At 44.5% G+C, this 18,575-nt stretch overlaps 1 protein-coding gene across 1 annotated transcript in view; it reads right to left on the bottom strand.

Moving 5' to 3' along the window:
* Nucleotides 1–242: 242 nt before the first annotated feature.
* PTS (6-pyruvoyltetrahydropterin synthase) overlaps nt 243–18,575 on the bottom strand; it is a 37,083-nt gene continuing 18,750 nt past the window's right edge. Inside the window, exons 3-6 of the mRNA XM_075326410.1 lie at nt 13,146–13,168; nt 8,889–8,945; nt 4,661–4,731; nt 243–2,920 (exon numbers count right to left, since the gene is read on the bottom strand). Coding sequence (XP_075182525.1) covers nt 2,797–2,920; nt 4,661–4,731; nt 8,889–8,945; nt 13,146–13,168 — 275 coding nt within the window. The 3' untranslated portion in view covers nt 243–2,796. The remainder of the gene's footprint in view (nt 2,921–4,660; nt 4,732–8,888; nt 8,946–13,145; nt 13,169–18,575) is intronic.

Genomic DNA, 18,575 nt, shown 5'->3' with positions numbered 1-18,575 from the left:
CAGTGTTGTCTGATTCGTGCTGTCCATAGATCAGGCAGCATGACTCAACTGTTAAAAGGGTTGTCCACTACTTTTACATTGATGGCCTATCCTTAGGATGTCTGTTCTCGGTGCAGGCAGCCTGAAATTCTCAGTTCCGGAGCTGCTCAGTCTTCTGATAGCGGCCGCAGCTGGGTACAGTACATCCACCTCCTATTGATCTGAATGGGAGGCGGATGTGCAGTACCTGGCTGCGGCCACTATCTATAGACGAAGCAGCTCTGGAACTAAGCCTTTCTGGCTGCCTGCTGTCACCGCCCGCACCGAAAACAGATGATTGGCGGGGGTGCGGAGTGCCGATCTGACAATGATGACCTATCCTAAGGGATACTTTGCACGCTGAGACATCGCAAGCCGATGCTTGCGATGCCGAGCGCGATAGTACCCGCCCCCGTCGCAGCAGCAATATCTTGTGATCGCTGCCGTAGCGAACATTATCGCTACGGCAGCTTCACATGCACTCACCTGCCCTGCGACGTCGCTCTGCCCGTTGACCCTCCTCCTTCCTAAGGGGGCGGGTCGTGCGGTGTCACAGCGACGTCACATGGCAGGCGGCCAATAGAAGCGGATGGGCGAGAATGAGCGGGACATAAACATTCCGCCCACCTCCGTCCTTCCGCATAGCCGGCATAAGCTGCGGTGACGCAGGTAAGCTGATGTTCCTCGCTCCTGCGGCTTCTCACACAGCGATGTGTGCTGCCGCAGGGGAACGAGGAACAACATCGTACCGTCGCTGCCACGCAATTATGAAAATGTCGGACACCACCAATGATACGATTACGACGCTTTTGCGCTTGTTAATCATATCAATAACGCTTTACACACTACGATATCGACAGCGACGCTGGATGTGCGTCACTTTCGATTTGACCCCACCGACATCGCAGCTGCGATGTCGTAGTGTGCAAAGTGCCCCTTAGGATAGGCCATCAATGTAAATGTAGTGGACAACCTCTATAAGTTCCCTGTAAACAAACAAAAAAAATTAGGAATCTTGCAGTTTTTCCAATAGCCATTGAGCCTAATATTAGACTAAAGCCTGCATTACACGAGACGATAGATTGTGCGATAGCACAATCGATCGTACCCGCCCCCGTCGTTTTCGTGTCACGGGCAATTAGTTGCCCATGGCGCACAAACTCGTTTAACCCCCGTCACACGTACTTACCTTCCGGACGACCACGCTGTGGGCGACGGACGTCCACTTCCTGGAGTGGGCGGGACGTTTGGCGTCACAGCGACGTCACACGGCAGGCGGCCAATAGAAGCGGAAGGGCGGAGATGAGCGGGATGTAAACATCCCGCCCACCTCCTTCCTTCCATTAAGCCGTCGGGTGCCGCGGGAGGCAGGTAAAGCTGTTGTTCATCGTTCCCGTGGTGTCACATGGAGCAACGTGTGATGCCACGGAAACGATGAACAACCGCCGCCATTTCAATTAAACAATTATATGAAACCTAGCGACGAGTACACGACTCACGATTTGTGAGCGATACTGCGTTGCTAGGAGGTGTCACACGAGACGACGTCGTGCGGTATGCTGGATGTGCGTCACGAAAACCGTGACCCCGACGACATATCGCCCAATCTATCGTCTCTCAAAACACTTCCTGTTTTGTACAGATGACTTTTCAGTTTTCTCATTAGCTTTACAGGCAGGAGTACAATAAATGTAAATCTCTCCATATACAATAGATCGCACAAGAACTACCATTCACGATATGTCATGGTCACATCTCACTTTCTCCCCCTCCCTGCACAAAGATAATTGACCAGATTAGAGCTCGCCTTCGGAAGTCAATCAGTCAGAGCCAGGTCATTGCTGGCTACGTTCATGTAACTGCTGAAAAAAAATCATCTATTTACTTTTAGGGTCAGAACCTTGGTCCAATCTAGTCCTGGTACCGAATTACAGCTCTGCACGACTTTTTACAAAGGAGTAATGCGGGCTTTACACGCTACGATATCGTTAATTAATTATCGTCAGGGTCACGGTGTTTGTGATACACATCCGGCGTCATTAACGATATCGCAGTGTGTGACACTTATGAGCAACCTTAAATGATCGCAAAAGCGGTCAAAATTGTTACGTTACGTCCCGCTCATCTCCGCCCCTCCGCTTCTATTGGACGCCTGCCGTGTGACGTCGCTGTGACGCCGCACAAACCGCCCCCTTAGAAAGGAGGCGGATCTCCGGCCAGAGCGACGTCGCAGGGCAGGTAAGTGCGTCTGACGCTGCCGTAGCGATAATGTTCGCTACGGCAGCGATCACCACATATCGGCCGTACGACGGGGGTGGGTGCTATCGCACTCGACATCGCTAGAGATGTCACAGCGTGTAATGCCGGCTTTAGCCTCTGACCTAAGCCCATGTTGATACAATATGGTCATATACTGTAATATAGTGGAGTTGAGATTAATACTAAATATCTAAGCTCCTACATATAATCCAGGGGAGAACGCACAGCTCACTGGTTCTATATAATATTAAGAATTTCTTAATCATTTTTTATATACTATTTCTCTGCAAAATAGACTTTCCCCTTGAAAATACTCACTGGTATAAATGTGTGATCAGAAATCTGGATCCTAAAAAAGAATACTAAAACTTTTAAAGTTGGATAAGAAAATATAAGTTGTATCTGTAAAGTCACAAAACAGTTTAAGATATGGTACAAGAGAAATGTGGATTTCCAGCCCTGGCACACGGGTGGTATAACTGCAGGCAGCCTCCTCGAGTCTGGATATGGGGAGACTCGTCACTCCCCCCTATACGTGGCGCTGTTGCAGTCCGTCTCATGCACACACACTTCATAAAGCAGTCCTGGTGGAAGCATCTTCTGAAGATTGTCCCATATGAATACACTCACGTTCTCTACAGAACTGTACAGAAAAAAGAAAAAGCAGTGAAGCAGTGGTTTAGTTTCACCATGTAATGGCACAACACAACGTAGGTGTTTAGTCGGAGCATTTATGCTCTGGGAGGGAGGACATTTACGACATCTTTCACAAACATGGGTTGAAGAGGTTCTTCACTTACCTGTCTTGTCAAAAAAAGCTAGTAACCTGCAGATATGGGGTTAATCTGCAGGTTAATAGCATTCTAAAACTACCCAGCTGATGCACTGAAAGCCTGGCACCCGGGAGGAAATGGAAATTATTGCTCCCAGCAGCCTCAGACTTTCAGTCGCCAAGTTTCGGCCAAAGCAGTTTTGGTCACAGCTCAGTTGGCGGCAGGTATAACCCCAGCCTTGCATTGATTGATAGTTGTGCCTGTATCTGTGCAGAGTCAGCTGTCAGTCAGTACCTGAGAGTGGTTACAGCCGCCGTTCACTGTGTACAGAGCTGTGACTGAAACTGCTCCGGCTGCACCTTGGTAACTGAAAGTCCAAGGCTGCTGGAAGGAATAATGTCCATTTCCTCCCGAGTTCCAGGCTTTCAGTGCGGCATCTCTGTGACTGAAATAATTCCCTTGCATTAATTGGGGACACATCAACTGTAGCTGAACAGCTGGGTGGCAGGAGGTTGCTGTGTGGCGAAACATTAGTCAAGGTTAGAGATGAGTGAACCTGAAGTTCGGTGTTCAGTATGAACTCACTTTTCTAAGAAAGCAAAATTTGGGTTTGGAGTTCGGATGCAAACCACTCGTGCGGGCATCGCTGGGCTCGGGTACACTCGGTGCTCAGCCCAGTGCAAGCCACTTGCAGTGTTTGAATGGCTCACACTGGGGGTAACAACAGCATGATCAGAAGTAGTGTGCACCGAACAAAAGAAAACGGAACAACCCTGCCCACCCGCCCCTGGAAATGATCACTTTATGGTTGGCTGCATGTGGGCGAAGACCCAAACTGCCAATCAGTAACTTCATATGAAGTTCAGGTCAAGTCCCAGGTCTAAAGTCCAAACTTTAAAAAAGTTCAGCTGGACCAGTGGAAACTGAACTTCCATGGGTCTGCTCATCTCTAGTCAAGGTGGGTGCAGTGGTGGTGAAGGTGCCATAGTGCTACACCAGGATCAGTAGCGCTTGGACTGAACTGCCATAAAGTGATTACATATCCTAACAACAAGTTATCACTTTATAACCCCCTTTGGGGTGGAGGTGGTCTACTGCCATATAGTGTTTTTAATTCTTGGATGTCAGACACCGTGGGACAGGCGAGCTGCTAACCACACGCTTTGTACAAAACTATGTCATGTCCCTTCTATCCAGTATTGCCTGAACACAAGCCATGATTTTCTACATCTCTTACTGCCATTTTAATCAGCTATTTTTATTAGAATAATAAGAATTTTTCATTACAGATAATCCTATTCCACTACAATTCCATCATACACAGGCTGGTCTTCACAGGAGAAAAAAGATGGCAGCCATGAGGGCCTTCAGCAGGCCCCTGCTGCTATAACAACCCATCGACGCTTCGCAATGGTGTCAGGGCTTCACCTCGGCATTTATATGGTAAATCAGCAGCGGTCAGAGCAAGATCAGGTCACTGCTGTCACAGGCAGATTCCGGCTGTATAACTCAGCCAGCATTGGCACAGTATGGAGTAGGATGTACTGGTTATCCATTGTTGCCATTAGATACCTATACTTTACAATAAGAAAACTGATTCCAACACTCACCTTACAACAGTTTTGAAGTAAGGAACGTCGTGGTCCAAATTTTTATGATCCAATGGAATCATAATAGCCTCCTGTGGAGGAATTTATAGTCATTTAGTTTCAAGGTTGTACAAAAATCAAACCAACCAATAATCTCATACTTTGAAGGCACATGGTATAAGGTCACCTTGTGTGGTAATGGTGGAGGACATCTGGAGAAGAGGTGCAGTGTTACGGACAATTATATTACCATCCATCTACCAGAAATATCAACCCAATCCTAATACTGTAATAAATAGCCAACTTTCAGTATGTAAATCTGCAAGAGAAAATCTGCTGCGTATCAGTCTCATGTGGAGGTATCTGCAGTATCAGGACAAAAGAAGTAGAACGTCTCCACCTTACACCTACAAGTGCCTTATTCTCATTTTAAATCCATACATATTAATACTCTGTCATTTTGAAGCTAAAACTGATTCCACTCTTCTGGGAATTTTGGAGGTGACTGTAGGAATTTTTGCCCATTCATCCAAAAGAGCCTTTATGAGGTCAGACACAGATGTTGGATGAGAGGGTTGGGCTCACAATCTCTATTCTAGTTCATCCAAAAGATGTTAGATGGGATTGAGGTCCAGGCTCCAGTCATGTTCTTCCTCATTAAACCCCCCCCCCCCCAACCGTGTCTGTATGGACCTTAATTTGTGCACTGGGCACAGTCATGGGGAACATATAAGGGCCTTCCTCAAAATGTTACCACAAAACTGGAAACATAAAATTGTCTAATATGACTTGTTATGCCGAAGCGTTACGATTTCTCTTTGCCAAAACTAGGGTGCATAGGGTGACCCCCGAAGAAACAGCCTCATATCTTTATCCCTTCTTCACTAATCTTTACAGCTGGGACAATGCAGTCAGGGGGTAATGTTCTCCGAACCCAGACTCCTCCATCAGATGCCAGATAGGTAAGGACCGTGCTGGAATCGATGAGCTCCTTACCACCAGCCATTCTGTCAGAAATGTTAATAAAGACGGCACGGCGAGGGGCTGGATGTTATATACCTGTGGTAATGGGGCTAAATTAAAAACTTGAATTTACTAACTGTGTCCCATTACATTTATCCATATAATGTTTCTCATCCATTTTTGAACCCGGAGTGCCCTTCTGAGTGAATCAAATTTTTGACTAATGCTTCCAGTAAATGATGCTCTCCATAAGCTTTAGCTAAATGTTTGCTATGGACATTTACATAGTCTTTTGGGGTGGGGGGGGGTCAGGGATTAGGGTTAAAAGTGTCCCTTTATCTTTTAGAGTGGGCTTGCCATAAGATGGAACAAACCAGGACCACACACGGATCACATGTCGGTTATAGCAACAACTCAATAAGGATATAACAAAGCAGAAAGGAAGAGTCTTTAAATTTGCTAAAGAGCAAAGAAAATACCCAAACAAGCAAATATTTTTAAATATTTATTGAGATAATGCTCTTATAACATAGTACAGAAAAATAATAAGGATGAGGGAGGAGAAGTGCTGAAAAGGAAAGAACCCCACATGTCCCGGAAAAATGGAGAAAAAAGACGTTTCTAACTCCAAGACAAGGTGACCACACTAAAGTATAGGCATAGTGCCCAGGGCAAAGGTAGAACTGCATCAGTGGTGATCATAGACTCATCCAGAGTCATGATGTACTACCATGTGCATTCACAAAATTAAAAGGCAACGCCACTTACCAGTGTTAGGTCACGGATCCATCCCCCGACGAAGCACACCAACGCGAAACACGTGTTGGGACGCCGGTCCCCACGTGTTAACCCGGTACTTTTTTGGTGACCTAACACTGGTAAGTAGCACTGCCTTTTACTTTTGTGAATGCACATGGTAGTACATCATGACTCTGGATGAGTCTATGATCACCACTGATGCAGTTCTACCTTTGCCCTGGGCACTATGCCTATACTTTAGTGTGGTCACCTTGTCTTGGAGTTAAAAACTTCTTTTTTCTCCATTTTTCCGGGATATGTGGGGTTCTTTCCCCTTCAGCACTTCTCCTCCGTCATTCTTATTATTTTTCTGTACTATGTTATACCCTAAGCGCATTATCTCAATACATATTTAAAAATATTTGCTTGTTAGGGTATTTTCTTTGCTCTTTAGCAAATTTAAAGACTCTTCCTTTCTGCTTTGCCATAAGATGGCCCAGATTCTTACAAGTTTTGGGTAGGGAACACATAACTGCATCTCTCAGGCTTTCTGTAATAAATGAAAGAAATGGCTGAATTATAACTTTTTCTTCCTAATACCATAGTAGCAAACGTTTAGATCAGGGGTCTCAAACTCAGCTGGGTGCATGGGCCGCATATAGAAAAAAAAAATGAGGGGGGCCGCATTATTTGCAGGACAAAGTGAACATTTTTAATGAATCCATGTTTTTTTTTCTATACATCTTGGATCACTTTTGTAAACATTTTTCGCTTGTTTATTATAACAAACGTGCACTTTTTTTGTTAAGTTTATATACAGAAAAGCATTTTTAATGTAAATAAAAAAAGTCATGCTTTAGGATTTTTTTTTTTTTTTTTACATTTTATCACCTTCTTGTAATTGTTTTACAATTAGCAGCATCATATAGTAATCTTAGCCAAAATCTTGTAGTAATGTGCCCATCCGTGTGCCCTGTAGTAAGGTGCTCATCCTTGTGGTATTGTGCCCAGTAGTATAGTGCCCATCCTTGTGCCCTGTAGTATTGTGCCCAGTAATATTGTTCCAATCCTTGTAGTATTGTGCTCATCCTTGTAGTATTGTGCTCTGTAGTATTCTGCCAATTCCCGTAGTATTGTGGCCATCCCTGTAGTATTGTGGCCATCCCTGTAGTATTGTGGCCATCCCTGTAGTATTCTGCCCACCCTTGTAGTATTGTGGCCATCCCTGTAGTATTCTGCCCATCCCTGTCGTATTGTGGCCATCCCTGTAGTATTCTGCCCATCCCTGTCGTATTGTGGCCATCCCTGTAGTATTCTGCCCACCCTTGTAGTATTGTGGCCATCCCTGTAATATTCTGCCCATCCTTGTAGTATTGTGGCCATCCCTGTAGTATTGTGGCCATCCCTGTAGTATTCTGCCCATCCCTGTAGTATTCTGCCCATCCCTGTAGTATTCTGCCCATCCCTGTAGTATTGTGCCCATCCCTGTAGTATTCTGCCCACCCTTGTAGTATTGTGGCCATCCCTGTAGTATTCTGCCCACCCTTGTAGTATTGTGGCCATCCCTGTAGTATTCTGCCCACCCTTGTAGTATTGTGGCCATCCCTGTAGTATTCTGCCCACCCTTGTAGTATTGTGGCCATCCCTGTAGTATTCTGCCCATCCTTTAGTAATACGCAAACAAAAAAAAAAAATCTCCTCACCTTTCCTCCGTTCCCTGTGTGCCCACGATCAGTACTTGCAGAGTTTTGGATGCAGCATGCTTCAGCTGCATCCAAAACCCTGCTATGTATGGTAAAATCACAGTGGGCATGGTATTTCTAAAAATCCCATGCCCACTGTGCGTGTACGGCCCGCAGTGAAAACGGAACTGCGGTGTGGCTTCCAGAGGCCGCAGCATGTGAATTTATGCTGCGGCGTCTGAAGCGTCCTCCCTAGGCAGAGCACAGCGAGGAGACCGCAGCGGCCCGAACCCCTGATCGCAGGCACGGGCAGCTGCGGTCTCCTAAGGAGTAGACTTGCGGCCCCGCCGATCAGGACGCGCTGTGTCCAGCACGCAGCGGGTCCTGAACTTGAGCACGTACCTTACCTGCTTGTCGCGGCCCGTGATGATCGCGGCTCTGTGCTTAGGGTCGGCGCCGGCAGGAACTTCACTGCATTTGAATCCATTTGCGGTGCAGCGCAGAGGAGCTGTGTCTGGACCAATGGCTGCTGCCTGCCAATCAGATGCAAGGAAGTGACGTCGCTGTATGACGTCACCTCCTTGCATCTGATTGGCAGACAGCAGCAGCAACTGGGATAGAACTGACAGCTCCTTGCGCGGCACCGCAGATGGATTCAAATGCAGTAAAGTTCCTGCCGGCGCCGACCCTCAGCATAGAGCCGCGATTGTCACGGGGTCTGCGGGCCGCAACAAACAGCCTCAGGGGCCGCAAGCGGCCCGCGGGACGCGTGTTTGAGACCCCTGGTTTAGATTGACTTGTATGGGGTAGAAGTATTACCCACAACTTCTGTCCACTTTCAGCATACAATAAAAAATCACTGTTACCTCCATGTATCTCTTCAAGTCAGTCAGATTCATCACCATCCCCGTGATAGGGTCAATCTGCACGAGGAGAAAAAAAATTGAGGGAGTCAATTTCCAGTTTGTTTTTAAACTATCGGACAGATTTATTAAAAGTGACATATATAGAGTTAGCCTAAATCTAAAGATGATAGACGCATAGTTTTATATATTTAGTGAATGCTAGACTTTTTTCTTCTTTAGACCAACTTTTGTGTGGTTTAATTGCAATTAATTGGAGACTAAACACTGTCGCACAGCATCAAAAAATTTGGCACATTTTTCAATTCGCCATGTGAACCAACTTAGCAGATGTCACAATTCAATGTTCTCCTTAGAATAAAATGACACTCTGCAAAATGGAACTTACAACACCCCAAATAAAATGAGATGGAGTCTTGGAAGTCACAGGATATATATATATATATATATATATATATATATATACAGTCATATGAAAAAGTTTGGGCACCCCTATTAATGTTAACCTTTTCTCTTTATAACAATTTGGGTTTTTGCAACAGCTATTTCAGTTTCATATATCTAATAACTGATGGACTGAGTAATATTTCTGGACTGAAATGAGGTTTATTGTACTAACAGAAAATGTGCAATCCGCATTTAAACAAAATTTGACCGGTGCAAAAGTATGGGCACCTCAACATAAAAGTGACATTAATATTTTGTAGATCCTCCTTTTGCAAAAATAACAGCCTCTAGTGGCTTCCTGTAGCATTTAATGAGTTCCTGGATCCTGGATGAAGGTATATTTGACCATTCCTGTTTACAAAACAATTCCAGTTCAGTTAAGTTTGATGGTCGCCGAGAATGGACAGCACGCTTCAAATCATCCCACAGATGTTCAATGATATTCAGGTCTGGGGACTGGGATGGCCATTCCAGAACATTGTAATTGTTCCTCTGCATGAATGCCTGAGTAGATTTGGAGAGGTGTTTTGGATCATTGTCTTGCTGAAATATCCATCCCCTGCGTAACTTCAACTTCGTCACTGATTCTTGCACATTATTGTCAAGAATCTGCTGATACTGAGTTGAATCCATTCGACCCTCAACTTTAACAAGATTCCCAGTGCCGGCATTGGCCACACAGCCCCAAAGCATGATGGAACCTCCACCAAATTTTACTGTGGGTAGCAAGTGCTTTTCTTGGAATGCCGTGTTTTTTTGCCTCCATGCATAACGCCTTTTTGTATGACCAAACAACTCAATCTTTGTTTCATCAGTCCACAGGACCTTCTTCCAAAATGTAACTGGCTTGTCCAAATGTGCTTTTGCATACCTCAGGCGACTCTGTTTGTGGCGTGCTTGCAGAAACGGCTTCTTTCGCATCACTCTCCCATACAGCTTCTCCTTGTGCAACATGCGCTGTATTGTTGACCGATGCACATTGACACCATCTGCAGCAAGATGATGCTGCAGGTCTTTGGAGGTGGTCTGTGGATTGTCCTTGACTGTTCTCACCATTCTTCTTCTCTGCCTTTCTGATATTTTTCTTGGCCTGCCTCTTCTGGGCTTAACAAGAACTGTACCTGTGTTCTTCCATTTCCTTACTATGTTCCTCACAGTGGAAACTGACAGTTTAAATCTCTGAGACAACTTTTTGTATTCTTCCCCTGAACAACTATATTGAATAATCTTTGTTTTCAGATCATTTGAGAGTTGTTTTGAGGAGCCCATGATGCCACTCTTCATAGGAGAGTCAAATAGGAGAACAACTTGCAAGTGGCCACCTTAAATACCTTTTCTCATGATTGGATACATCTGCCTATGAAGTTTAAAGCTCAATGAGGTTACAAAACCAATATAGTGCTTTAGTAAGTCAGTAAAAAGTAGTTAGGAGTGTTCAAATTAAGAAATTGATAAGGGTGCCCATACTTTTGCACCGGTCAAATTTTGTTTAAATGCGGATTGCACATTTTCTGTTAGTACAATAAACCTCACTTCAATCCAGAAATATTACTCAGTCCATCAGTTATTAGATATATGAAACAGAAATAGCTGTTGCAAAAACCCAAATTGTTATAAAGAAAAAAGGTTAACATTAATAGGGGTGCCCAAACTTTTTTTTATATTTATATATTATATGTCAGGGATGAAAAATTGAAAGAAAATTTTAAAAACATCTCGATTTATTCAGTGTCAAGTAAGCGCCGTGTGCAGAAATCCCGACACAGCCTTGGGTTCTATCAATAAGGTTATTAATGGTCATCTGAGGGGTATGTTCTACCACACTTAATGCACTTGGGCAAATTATCAAGATCCACTGCTGGCAACTCCCTGTGTAATTACCGACTAGTAACATCCAAGATGTGCTCAATGACAAAGAAGTCCAAGACACTGCAGGCTATGGTAGCAAGTTTAGGCCATGCAGGTTGCTCACAGAATCTAAGCAATATGAGACCTGGAGTCAGAATAACTGTAAGAGTTAGGTGAAATGGCCGTACCACTGGTTCCACCACCAAATCAATGTAAGGCCAAGCTGTAAGTGTACCTGGAATGAAAACTAAAGGATATTCCACACCATAATCCTAGGAGTAAGACTGTTGTGATGTTCCCTCCTGAAGGCCTCTTCATGGCAATGCTCAAGTGGTCTCCAGACCAATCCCTGGCTATCATTGTATCGAAGACAAAAGCGGGACCCATTGCTGAAGAGACTAGCTGATCATTCCTATTGCCATCTTGCTCTCCACCATGAAAGACTTTGAGAGCGGTGGCATGAGGTCAGTGGATCACCTGTAGCTGGACATCTGGCTCGTAGCCCAAAGTTATAAAATCTCCTTCTCATGGTTTGTGTAGACGATGTGTGACACTTTAGGCTTGGTATATGTCGTTCCATTTCATTTGTAGTACAGAATATATCAATTGTGGAATCAGTTTCTCCACTGTGTCTCAGGAGACATTTTTCAACATGACATAGCCAGGCCACAGGTTACTCGTGCTACTGTGAGCAGGCTGAGTGCCCTAAATGTGCTACCATGGCCTGCAGTGTCAACGGACCTGTCTCCCGTCATGCACATCTGGGAGTCGTCATTGGTCGGCAATTGAAAAGGGAACTATGCCAAGGTTAAGTGCCAGGTTTTCTGCATGTGGCGCTCATACTCAATACTGAATACTGATAAATTCTGAAAATGTTGTTTCCATTATTTTCATTATTTGCATATCATTAACTAATGTATCCGTCCTGTGATATCCATACTTCCACAACTTTTCCTTCTTGATGTTTCAATTTCACTGTTGAGGAGTGTGTAATAAATGTGACCATTATAAAATGTGCCAATAAAATCTGGAGCCAGAATCCAGGCGCAACAATGTAGATAAATGTGCCCTTATGCTGTCTCCGAAATGCTATTCGTTATAGGGGAACCTCGCTCTGTTTAATGCTTCCCACTATTCAGGGAATTACTTTAATGGTTCCATTAAACTAGTTGGACTCACTTTAATGATTGAAAAAATATTTCTAATTCTTTGTATCTTTGGATTTCCAAGTTCTTACAGAGTACATCAATTTCCTTAGCCACACTAATTACTGTATTTTTAGGATTATAAGACGCAGCCCAAATTTATAGGAGAAAATGGGGGTCCGTCTTGTAGTCTTATGGTCAGTCTTATAAGCCGAATGTAGCTTCGAGGGGTTGTGGAGAGGGGTCATAGGAAGCTGACGGCGGCACAAGTGGGGCAATGCTGTGAGCCCTGAGCTGGGAAGACGGGGTGGACTGGCGGTGATGTGCCATTAATCTCCCTGTGATGGACGCGATGAACTTCAGGAAGATGGGTCTGGAGGTGGCGTATGTGCAGACTGAGATCTCAGAGAGCCGAGATCTCAATCTGCACATGCGCCGCCTCTGATGCAATTTACCTGAAGTCCATCGCTTCTGTTGCCGGAAGATTATTGGTGCCTGCCTCGAGCTACCAGTCCACCGCCTCCTCATAGTCCAGGGCCCATGGCATTGCCCCAATTGTGCGGTTGCTGGCTTCTTATGACCCTGCTCCACTACCCCCGCACCCCCCAGTAGGCTACATTCAGCTTATAAGACTCCCCTCTATTTTCCACCCCAATGTTCAGGGAAAAAAAGTGTGTCTTATAATCCAAAAAATAAGGTACATAAGAGAGAACATTGTATTTGAAATCCAAGTACATTAGCAGGAAGGTGACTGTGCTGAGAAATATGGGATTTTACTCACAAGCGATATTGGAAAAGAAAAATAATAAATTGTACTTACTTCTCCTCGGACAGTGACAACCACTAGAAAAAAAAAAAGACAAGTTACTGTTAGTGGGTTACATGTTCCTTATAGCAATATTGGTACCAGATGTGGAGAAGATTCCTGCCAGGCAATAGTCTAAATGCTCAGGATTTGCTGTCTCATGCTCCATTTAGCGAAAAAATGCCCTGGTTTCCTTTTCCTACCACCATTATTCCAAAACAAAATGGGTTCATTCACAGCAATTTACTACTCCTCATAATGGCCTAAATTTGGTGTCTTTTATACAATCCCACTGGTCTTCCAACAATTTCTTATCTAGACGTTAACTATAAGGTCTTTAGTTGTCATTCATGAACTTTATACTTACTCTACCAGCCCACTTTGATCTCCCAAACCAAATCAAATTGTGCTTGAAGTAGAGCCCTGACCACAGCGGATGTTGCACAAATTGAGATCAGAAGTTGAGCCGCCTCCTTGTTTTATAATAGCCTTAATAACAGATTTGTTTGTTCAGAGTGTAGGGTGCCCTGGATGTCCCAGGATGTAGTGGATGGGACATCCATCCCATGTAACAAAGTCTCCTGATGAACCTGTAAGGCAGGCGAAATTCGTTGAGCCCACATTATGGCATCTGACTTCTTAAGGGAAGCGATTTTTCTTTGCTTGATATTTCTGACACGTGTGAGCATTTTATGTCACCTTATGTGAGATATAATTGATTTGTGTGGATTGGTGTATTGGTACTGATTTTTGCAAATTGGGGGCCAAGTTACAAATATTGGTTATCAATATGAGATGATCAAGCTTGTTTTTTAAATTGTTTGTTGTATTGGTTCCACATTGTGGTATAGGGACATATTCAGGGACTCTTTATGGAGAGTTGACGGTGAGTGGGGGGCACCATTTGCTGTTATGGTCTGGAGACCACTGACGTTCTCGAAAACATCCCATTCAAGGGTAACAAGGTAAACCCCAAAATGGAGCACAAGAGTAGTTGGAAACTAACTGGCAGCAACCCCCTGGCTATATATACACATCTAGGAGTAGCGGTGGAGCATGTCTACTCTACCTAGACGCCTCGTCACCACCTAAGAAGCTAGCTAGCCTCAAAGATGAAGAAAGGAATCCTAACTTGCCTCAGAGCAGCCTCAAAGGGATAATTAAAGCCCCCAACATATATTGACTATGATATAAGAAGCAAACAATACACAGTTGGCTAGGAATAGACTTGAGCAAAGAGAGGCCCTGCTAACTAAGACACCAAAGGATAGGATAGATCACTGGGTGCTGCCAGCAAAAACCCTAATATATGCCAACTCCTGATGACAAAAATTCCCTTAGGACCACACGTTCCTCCACCCACTACATCAGGGGACTCTTGTGCAGGACACCAGGCAGGATTAGCATCCAAGAGAGGTTGTCTCAAAAATTGGCTAAATAGCAACTGCCATAGGCAGAAAAATAATTAATGTCAACAAGACTGATAATGAGCAGTCCTATAGGAGCAGTATACTAAGTACAACCAAAGTAAATATGCAAAAAAGATGGAAAAAAGCCTTCACTGAATTCTCGCAATGTCCTTTTGATACAGATCATCAGTGGGAACACAATGGAACCTAAACGCATATTTGAGCAAAAAAAACGCAGAACCATGTTCAGACAGAGAGAAAAAAAACTCCACTCTGTGTTTTTTCACTGAGAATAAACAGCTTCCATAGCATTTCAAAACCAATGGAAACAGAATCAAATAAACATTGCACACAAGAGAAAAATGCATGAAAACCAATCAGTCACAGGAAAGAAGACAAAGTACTTATCCCAGGCTCCAAAAGAGAGATCAAGAGGACGAGGAAAAAAGGCAAAAAGTGCATCCAAAAAAGCAGACAAACTGCAGCAGACAGCACTGGAGATGTCCAAGGGGAAAAAAACCAAGCTGGAGCACACTGGAAAAATGTCCAGCGGTTCACAGGCACACGGCTGACATAACAGCAGGACCTGGTGTTCAGGACATGTTCACTGGAGCAGGATTGACACAGAAAGCAATATCACCGGCATCTGTTTGAGGCAAAATTCCTTCCTTTATACATCAAGGCTGGACATGATTGGACCACGGGGATTAGAGCCAGGCCCTGCAGCTGTCAGAGAACCTCATTCACTTCCAGCACCGGCCACTAGAGGGAGCCCAGAAACATCCTCAGGAAGAATCTTAACCTCTTCACAACCAGCATCAGTCAAGCCAACAGAAACACCATACATAACAATTTGTTATCTAGAGGGCCAACCTCAGCGACCAGGTAGGGCGCCTTAGTAGGGGCAACAACAGGGTCTTATAGGTGAAACTTGATTGTATTTTGCAGCACTGCTTACCTGCCTCCTCCTCCCTGCCTATCTCCATTGTGTGATGTATTGACAATTGTTTTTTAACCCCTTAGCGACCACCAATACACCTTTTAACGGCGGCTCAAGAAAAAGTGTATAGCGCCCCCCAGCGTCGGAATATCTCCGGGATTTCAGCTAGGGGGTAGCTGAGACCCTGGAGATCATGATCAGGTTTGATTTTTTCCGGTCCCCGTTCACGTGATTGCCGTTACAAACTGTGCAACAGCGACGACGTGACAGTTAATGCAGTTCCGGTAAAAAAATGATTCATCTCCCATCTGACATGATCAAACATCTCAGATGGGAGATGAATGTCCTCCCCCGGTCCTCGGTGTGGCCAAAGTCTCCTCACCCCCCCCGGTCCCTGTCCCCGTCACCCTTCCGACGATCTAAAATGTCCACCGCTGCAAGAGTCGTGTCCCGCCGCATTCGTTTTTCTTCTTTGATTTCTGTGCCATCTGACATGTAGATGGCACAGAAAGTCCTCCCAGGTCACCCCTTGTCAGGCTGTCACCCCCCAGTCTCCACTGGTCTCCCCCGTTACCTTCTGCAGCGTCGGCCCCACGCGCCCCTCCTTCTCTTCTGCAGCAATGCTGGCCACATGCGCAGACAGCGGCTATCAGCTGGCTCTCTGCACGCAGGGACACAGCTTACTGCAGGATCCCACTGCTGCTGTGGACCCAGGGAGCGTGAGTGCAGTACTGCTGCACTCACACTCCTCACATGGAGGGCCTCCACTTCCAGAAAATGGTGGATACGTTCCCTAAGCGTATCCCCATATCCAGAAACAGATTTTTTTCTTTTCAATAAATTGGTGAAAGAGGAAATGTGTTAGGGAGTATTTTTTCCAAATAAAATTTTTTTGTTATCTAATTTTTTTATTATTGATGGAGTGTCAGGTATCTGATAGATGCCGTGACATCACTAACCCCAGGGCTTGATGCCAGGTGACATTACACAGCTGGTATCAACCCCATATCTTACCCCATTTGCCACCCCACCATGGCAACGGGATGAGCTGGGGAAAAGCACCAAGATTGGCGTATCTAATGGATGCGCCACTTCTGGGGCGGCTGCGGCCTTCTATTCTTAGGCTAGGAAGGGCCAAAACCATAGACCTTCCCACCCTGAGAATACCAAACCACAGATGTCTGCTTTACCTTTTGGTGTCCCTCCAAATTGGATCACCAGCTAAGGTAAAGCTGCCAGCTGTGGTTTGCAGGCTGCTGCCTTCTGCTTTACCCTAGCTGACTATCAAAAATGGGGGGACCCCACGTTTTGTTTTTAAATTATTTATAAGGTTAGGCACCCTTTAGTGTCACATGAAAGTCACTAAAGGGTGCCAGCTTACAATATGCAGGGGGGTGGGACATTATATATGTGTTTGACATCTATCTGTCCATCCATCCTAGCTTTTTAGGCTGCGTGCCTGTGATTAGGGTTTCAATCGTTTTGGATGCTGTGCTTTCGCTGCATCCATAATGCTGCGTTGTATAGTAGAAGCACAGTGGAAGGAGTTTTAGAAATCTCCTGCCACTGTGCTTATTTTCTCCACAGCATTAACTGACATCTGGCGCTGCAGAATTTCAATCTATGCTGCGGAAACGAGAGTTCTCTGCAGATAGAATAGAGTTAAAGGCAGCAGCGGCCCGAACCTGGATTGTGGCCGTGGCCATCACTCACATCTCCGCAGACTCAGTGTCACCGGATTGTGGGCACATAGCCTAAAAGTGAGAAATTTGCTGCTAGAACAACATTTTTGTGATGCCCCTGGGGGGTTCAAAATGCTCACTATACCCCTGAATAAAACCCTTGAGGGGTCTAGTTTTCACTTGTGGGGGTTTCTGCTGTATAGGTTCCTTAGGGGTCCTGCAAATGCAACATGGTGCCCGCAATCTATTTCAGCTTTTCCAAAAATTCAAATGGTGCTCTGTCCATTCCAAGCCCTCCTGTTTGTCCAAACAGAGGTTTTTGGCCACATGTGGGGTATCCCTGTGCTCATAAGAAATTGGATAACAAACTGTGGGGTTCATTTTTTGGTGTTTCCTCTTGAGAAAGTGAGAAATTTGGTGCTAAAGCAAGATTTTTGTGAAAAAAAATGAAAATTTTCAATATGACGACCTAAGGTTATCCAAATCTGTGAAGTACCTGTGGGTTCAAAATGCTCACTAAACCACTGGATAAAATCCTTGAGGGGTTTAGTTTCCAAAATGGGGTCACTTGTGGGGGAGCTCCACTGTTTACGTGCCTCAGGAGCTCTCCAAAAGCAATATGGCGCCTGCTAATGATTCCAGCCAATTTTGCAGTCAAATGGCGCTCCTTCCCTTTCGAGCCCTGCCGTGCACCCAAACAGTTGATTTCCAGAACATATGAGGTACTGGCATACTCAGGAGAAATTGCACAATTAATTTTATGGTGCATTTTTTCCTGATACCCTTGTAAAAAAAGCTACTTGATTGAAGTAACAATTTTGTGGTAAAAATGTATTTTTTTTATTTTCACAGCTCAACGTTATAAAATTCTGTGAAGCCCCCAAGGATTCAAAGTTCTCACCAAACATCTAACTAGTTTCTAAAATGGGGTCACTTGTGGGAGGTTTCTGCTGTTTAGGTACCTTAGGGGCCCTACAAATTCAATATGGTGCTCGCAATCTTTTTCAGCCAAATTTGCTTTCCAAAACTTAAATATTACTCCTTCTGTTCTGAGCCCTCCCATTTGTCCAAACAGAGGTTTCTGACCACATTTGGGGTATCAGCGTGCTCAAAAGAAATTGAGTAACAAAATTGTGAGTTCCATTTTGTTGTGTTATTTCTTCAAAAAGTGAATAAATTGGCGCAAGAGCAACATTTTTAGGTAAAATATATATATTTTTTTCATTCCACATTGCTTTAGTTCTCGTGAGGCAAGGTTAATAAACTTCTTGGATGTTGTTTTGAGTACTTTGAGGGGTCCAGTTTTTAGAATGGGGTTATTTTTTTGTATTATCTGTCACCTAGGCCTCTCAAAGTCACTTCAAATGTGATGTGGTCCCTAAAAAAAAATAGTTTTGTGAATTTTGTTGAAAAA

This window comes from Anomaloglossus baeobatrachus, chromosome 10 (assembly GCF_048569485.1).
Source record: "Anomaloglossus baeobatrachus isolate aAnoBae1 chromosome 10, aAnoBae1.hap1, whole genome shotgun sequence".
Lineage (NCBI taxonomy): Eukaryota > Metazoa > Chordata > Amphibia > Anura > Aromobatidae > Anomaloglossus > Anomaloglossus baeobatrachus.
The sequence above is the reverse complement of the archived record's forward strand: the minus strand, read 5'-3'. Positions and strand labels throughout refer to the sequence as shown.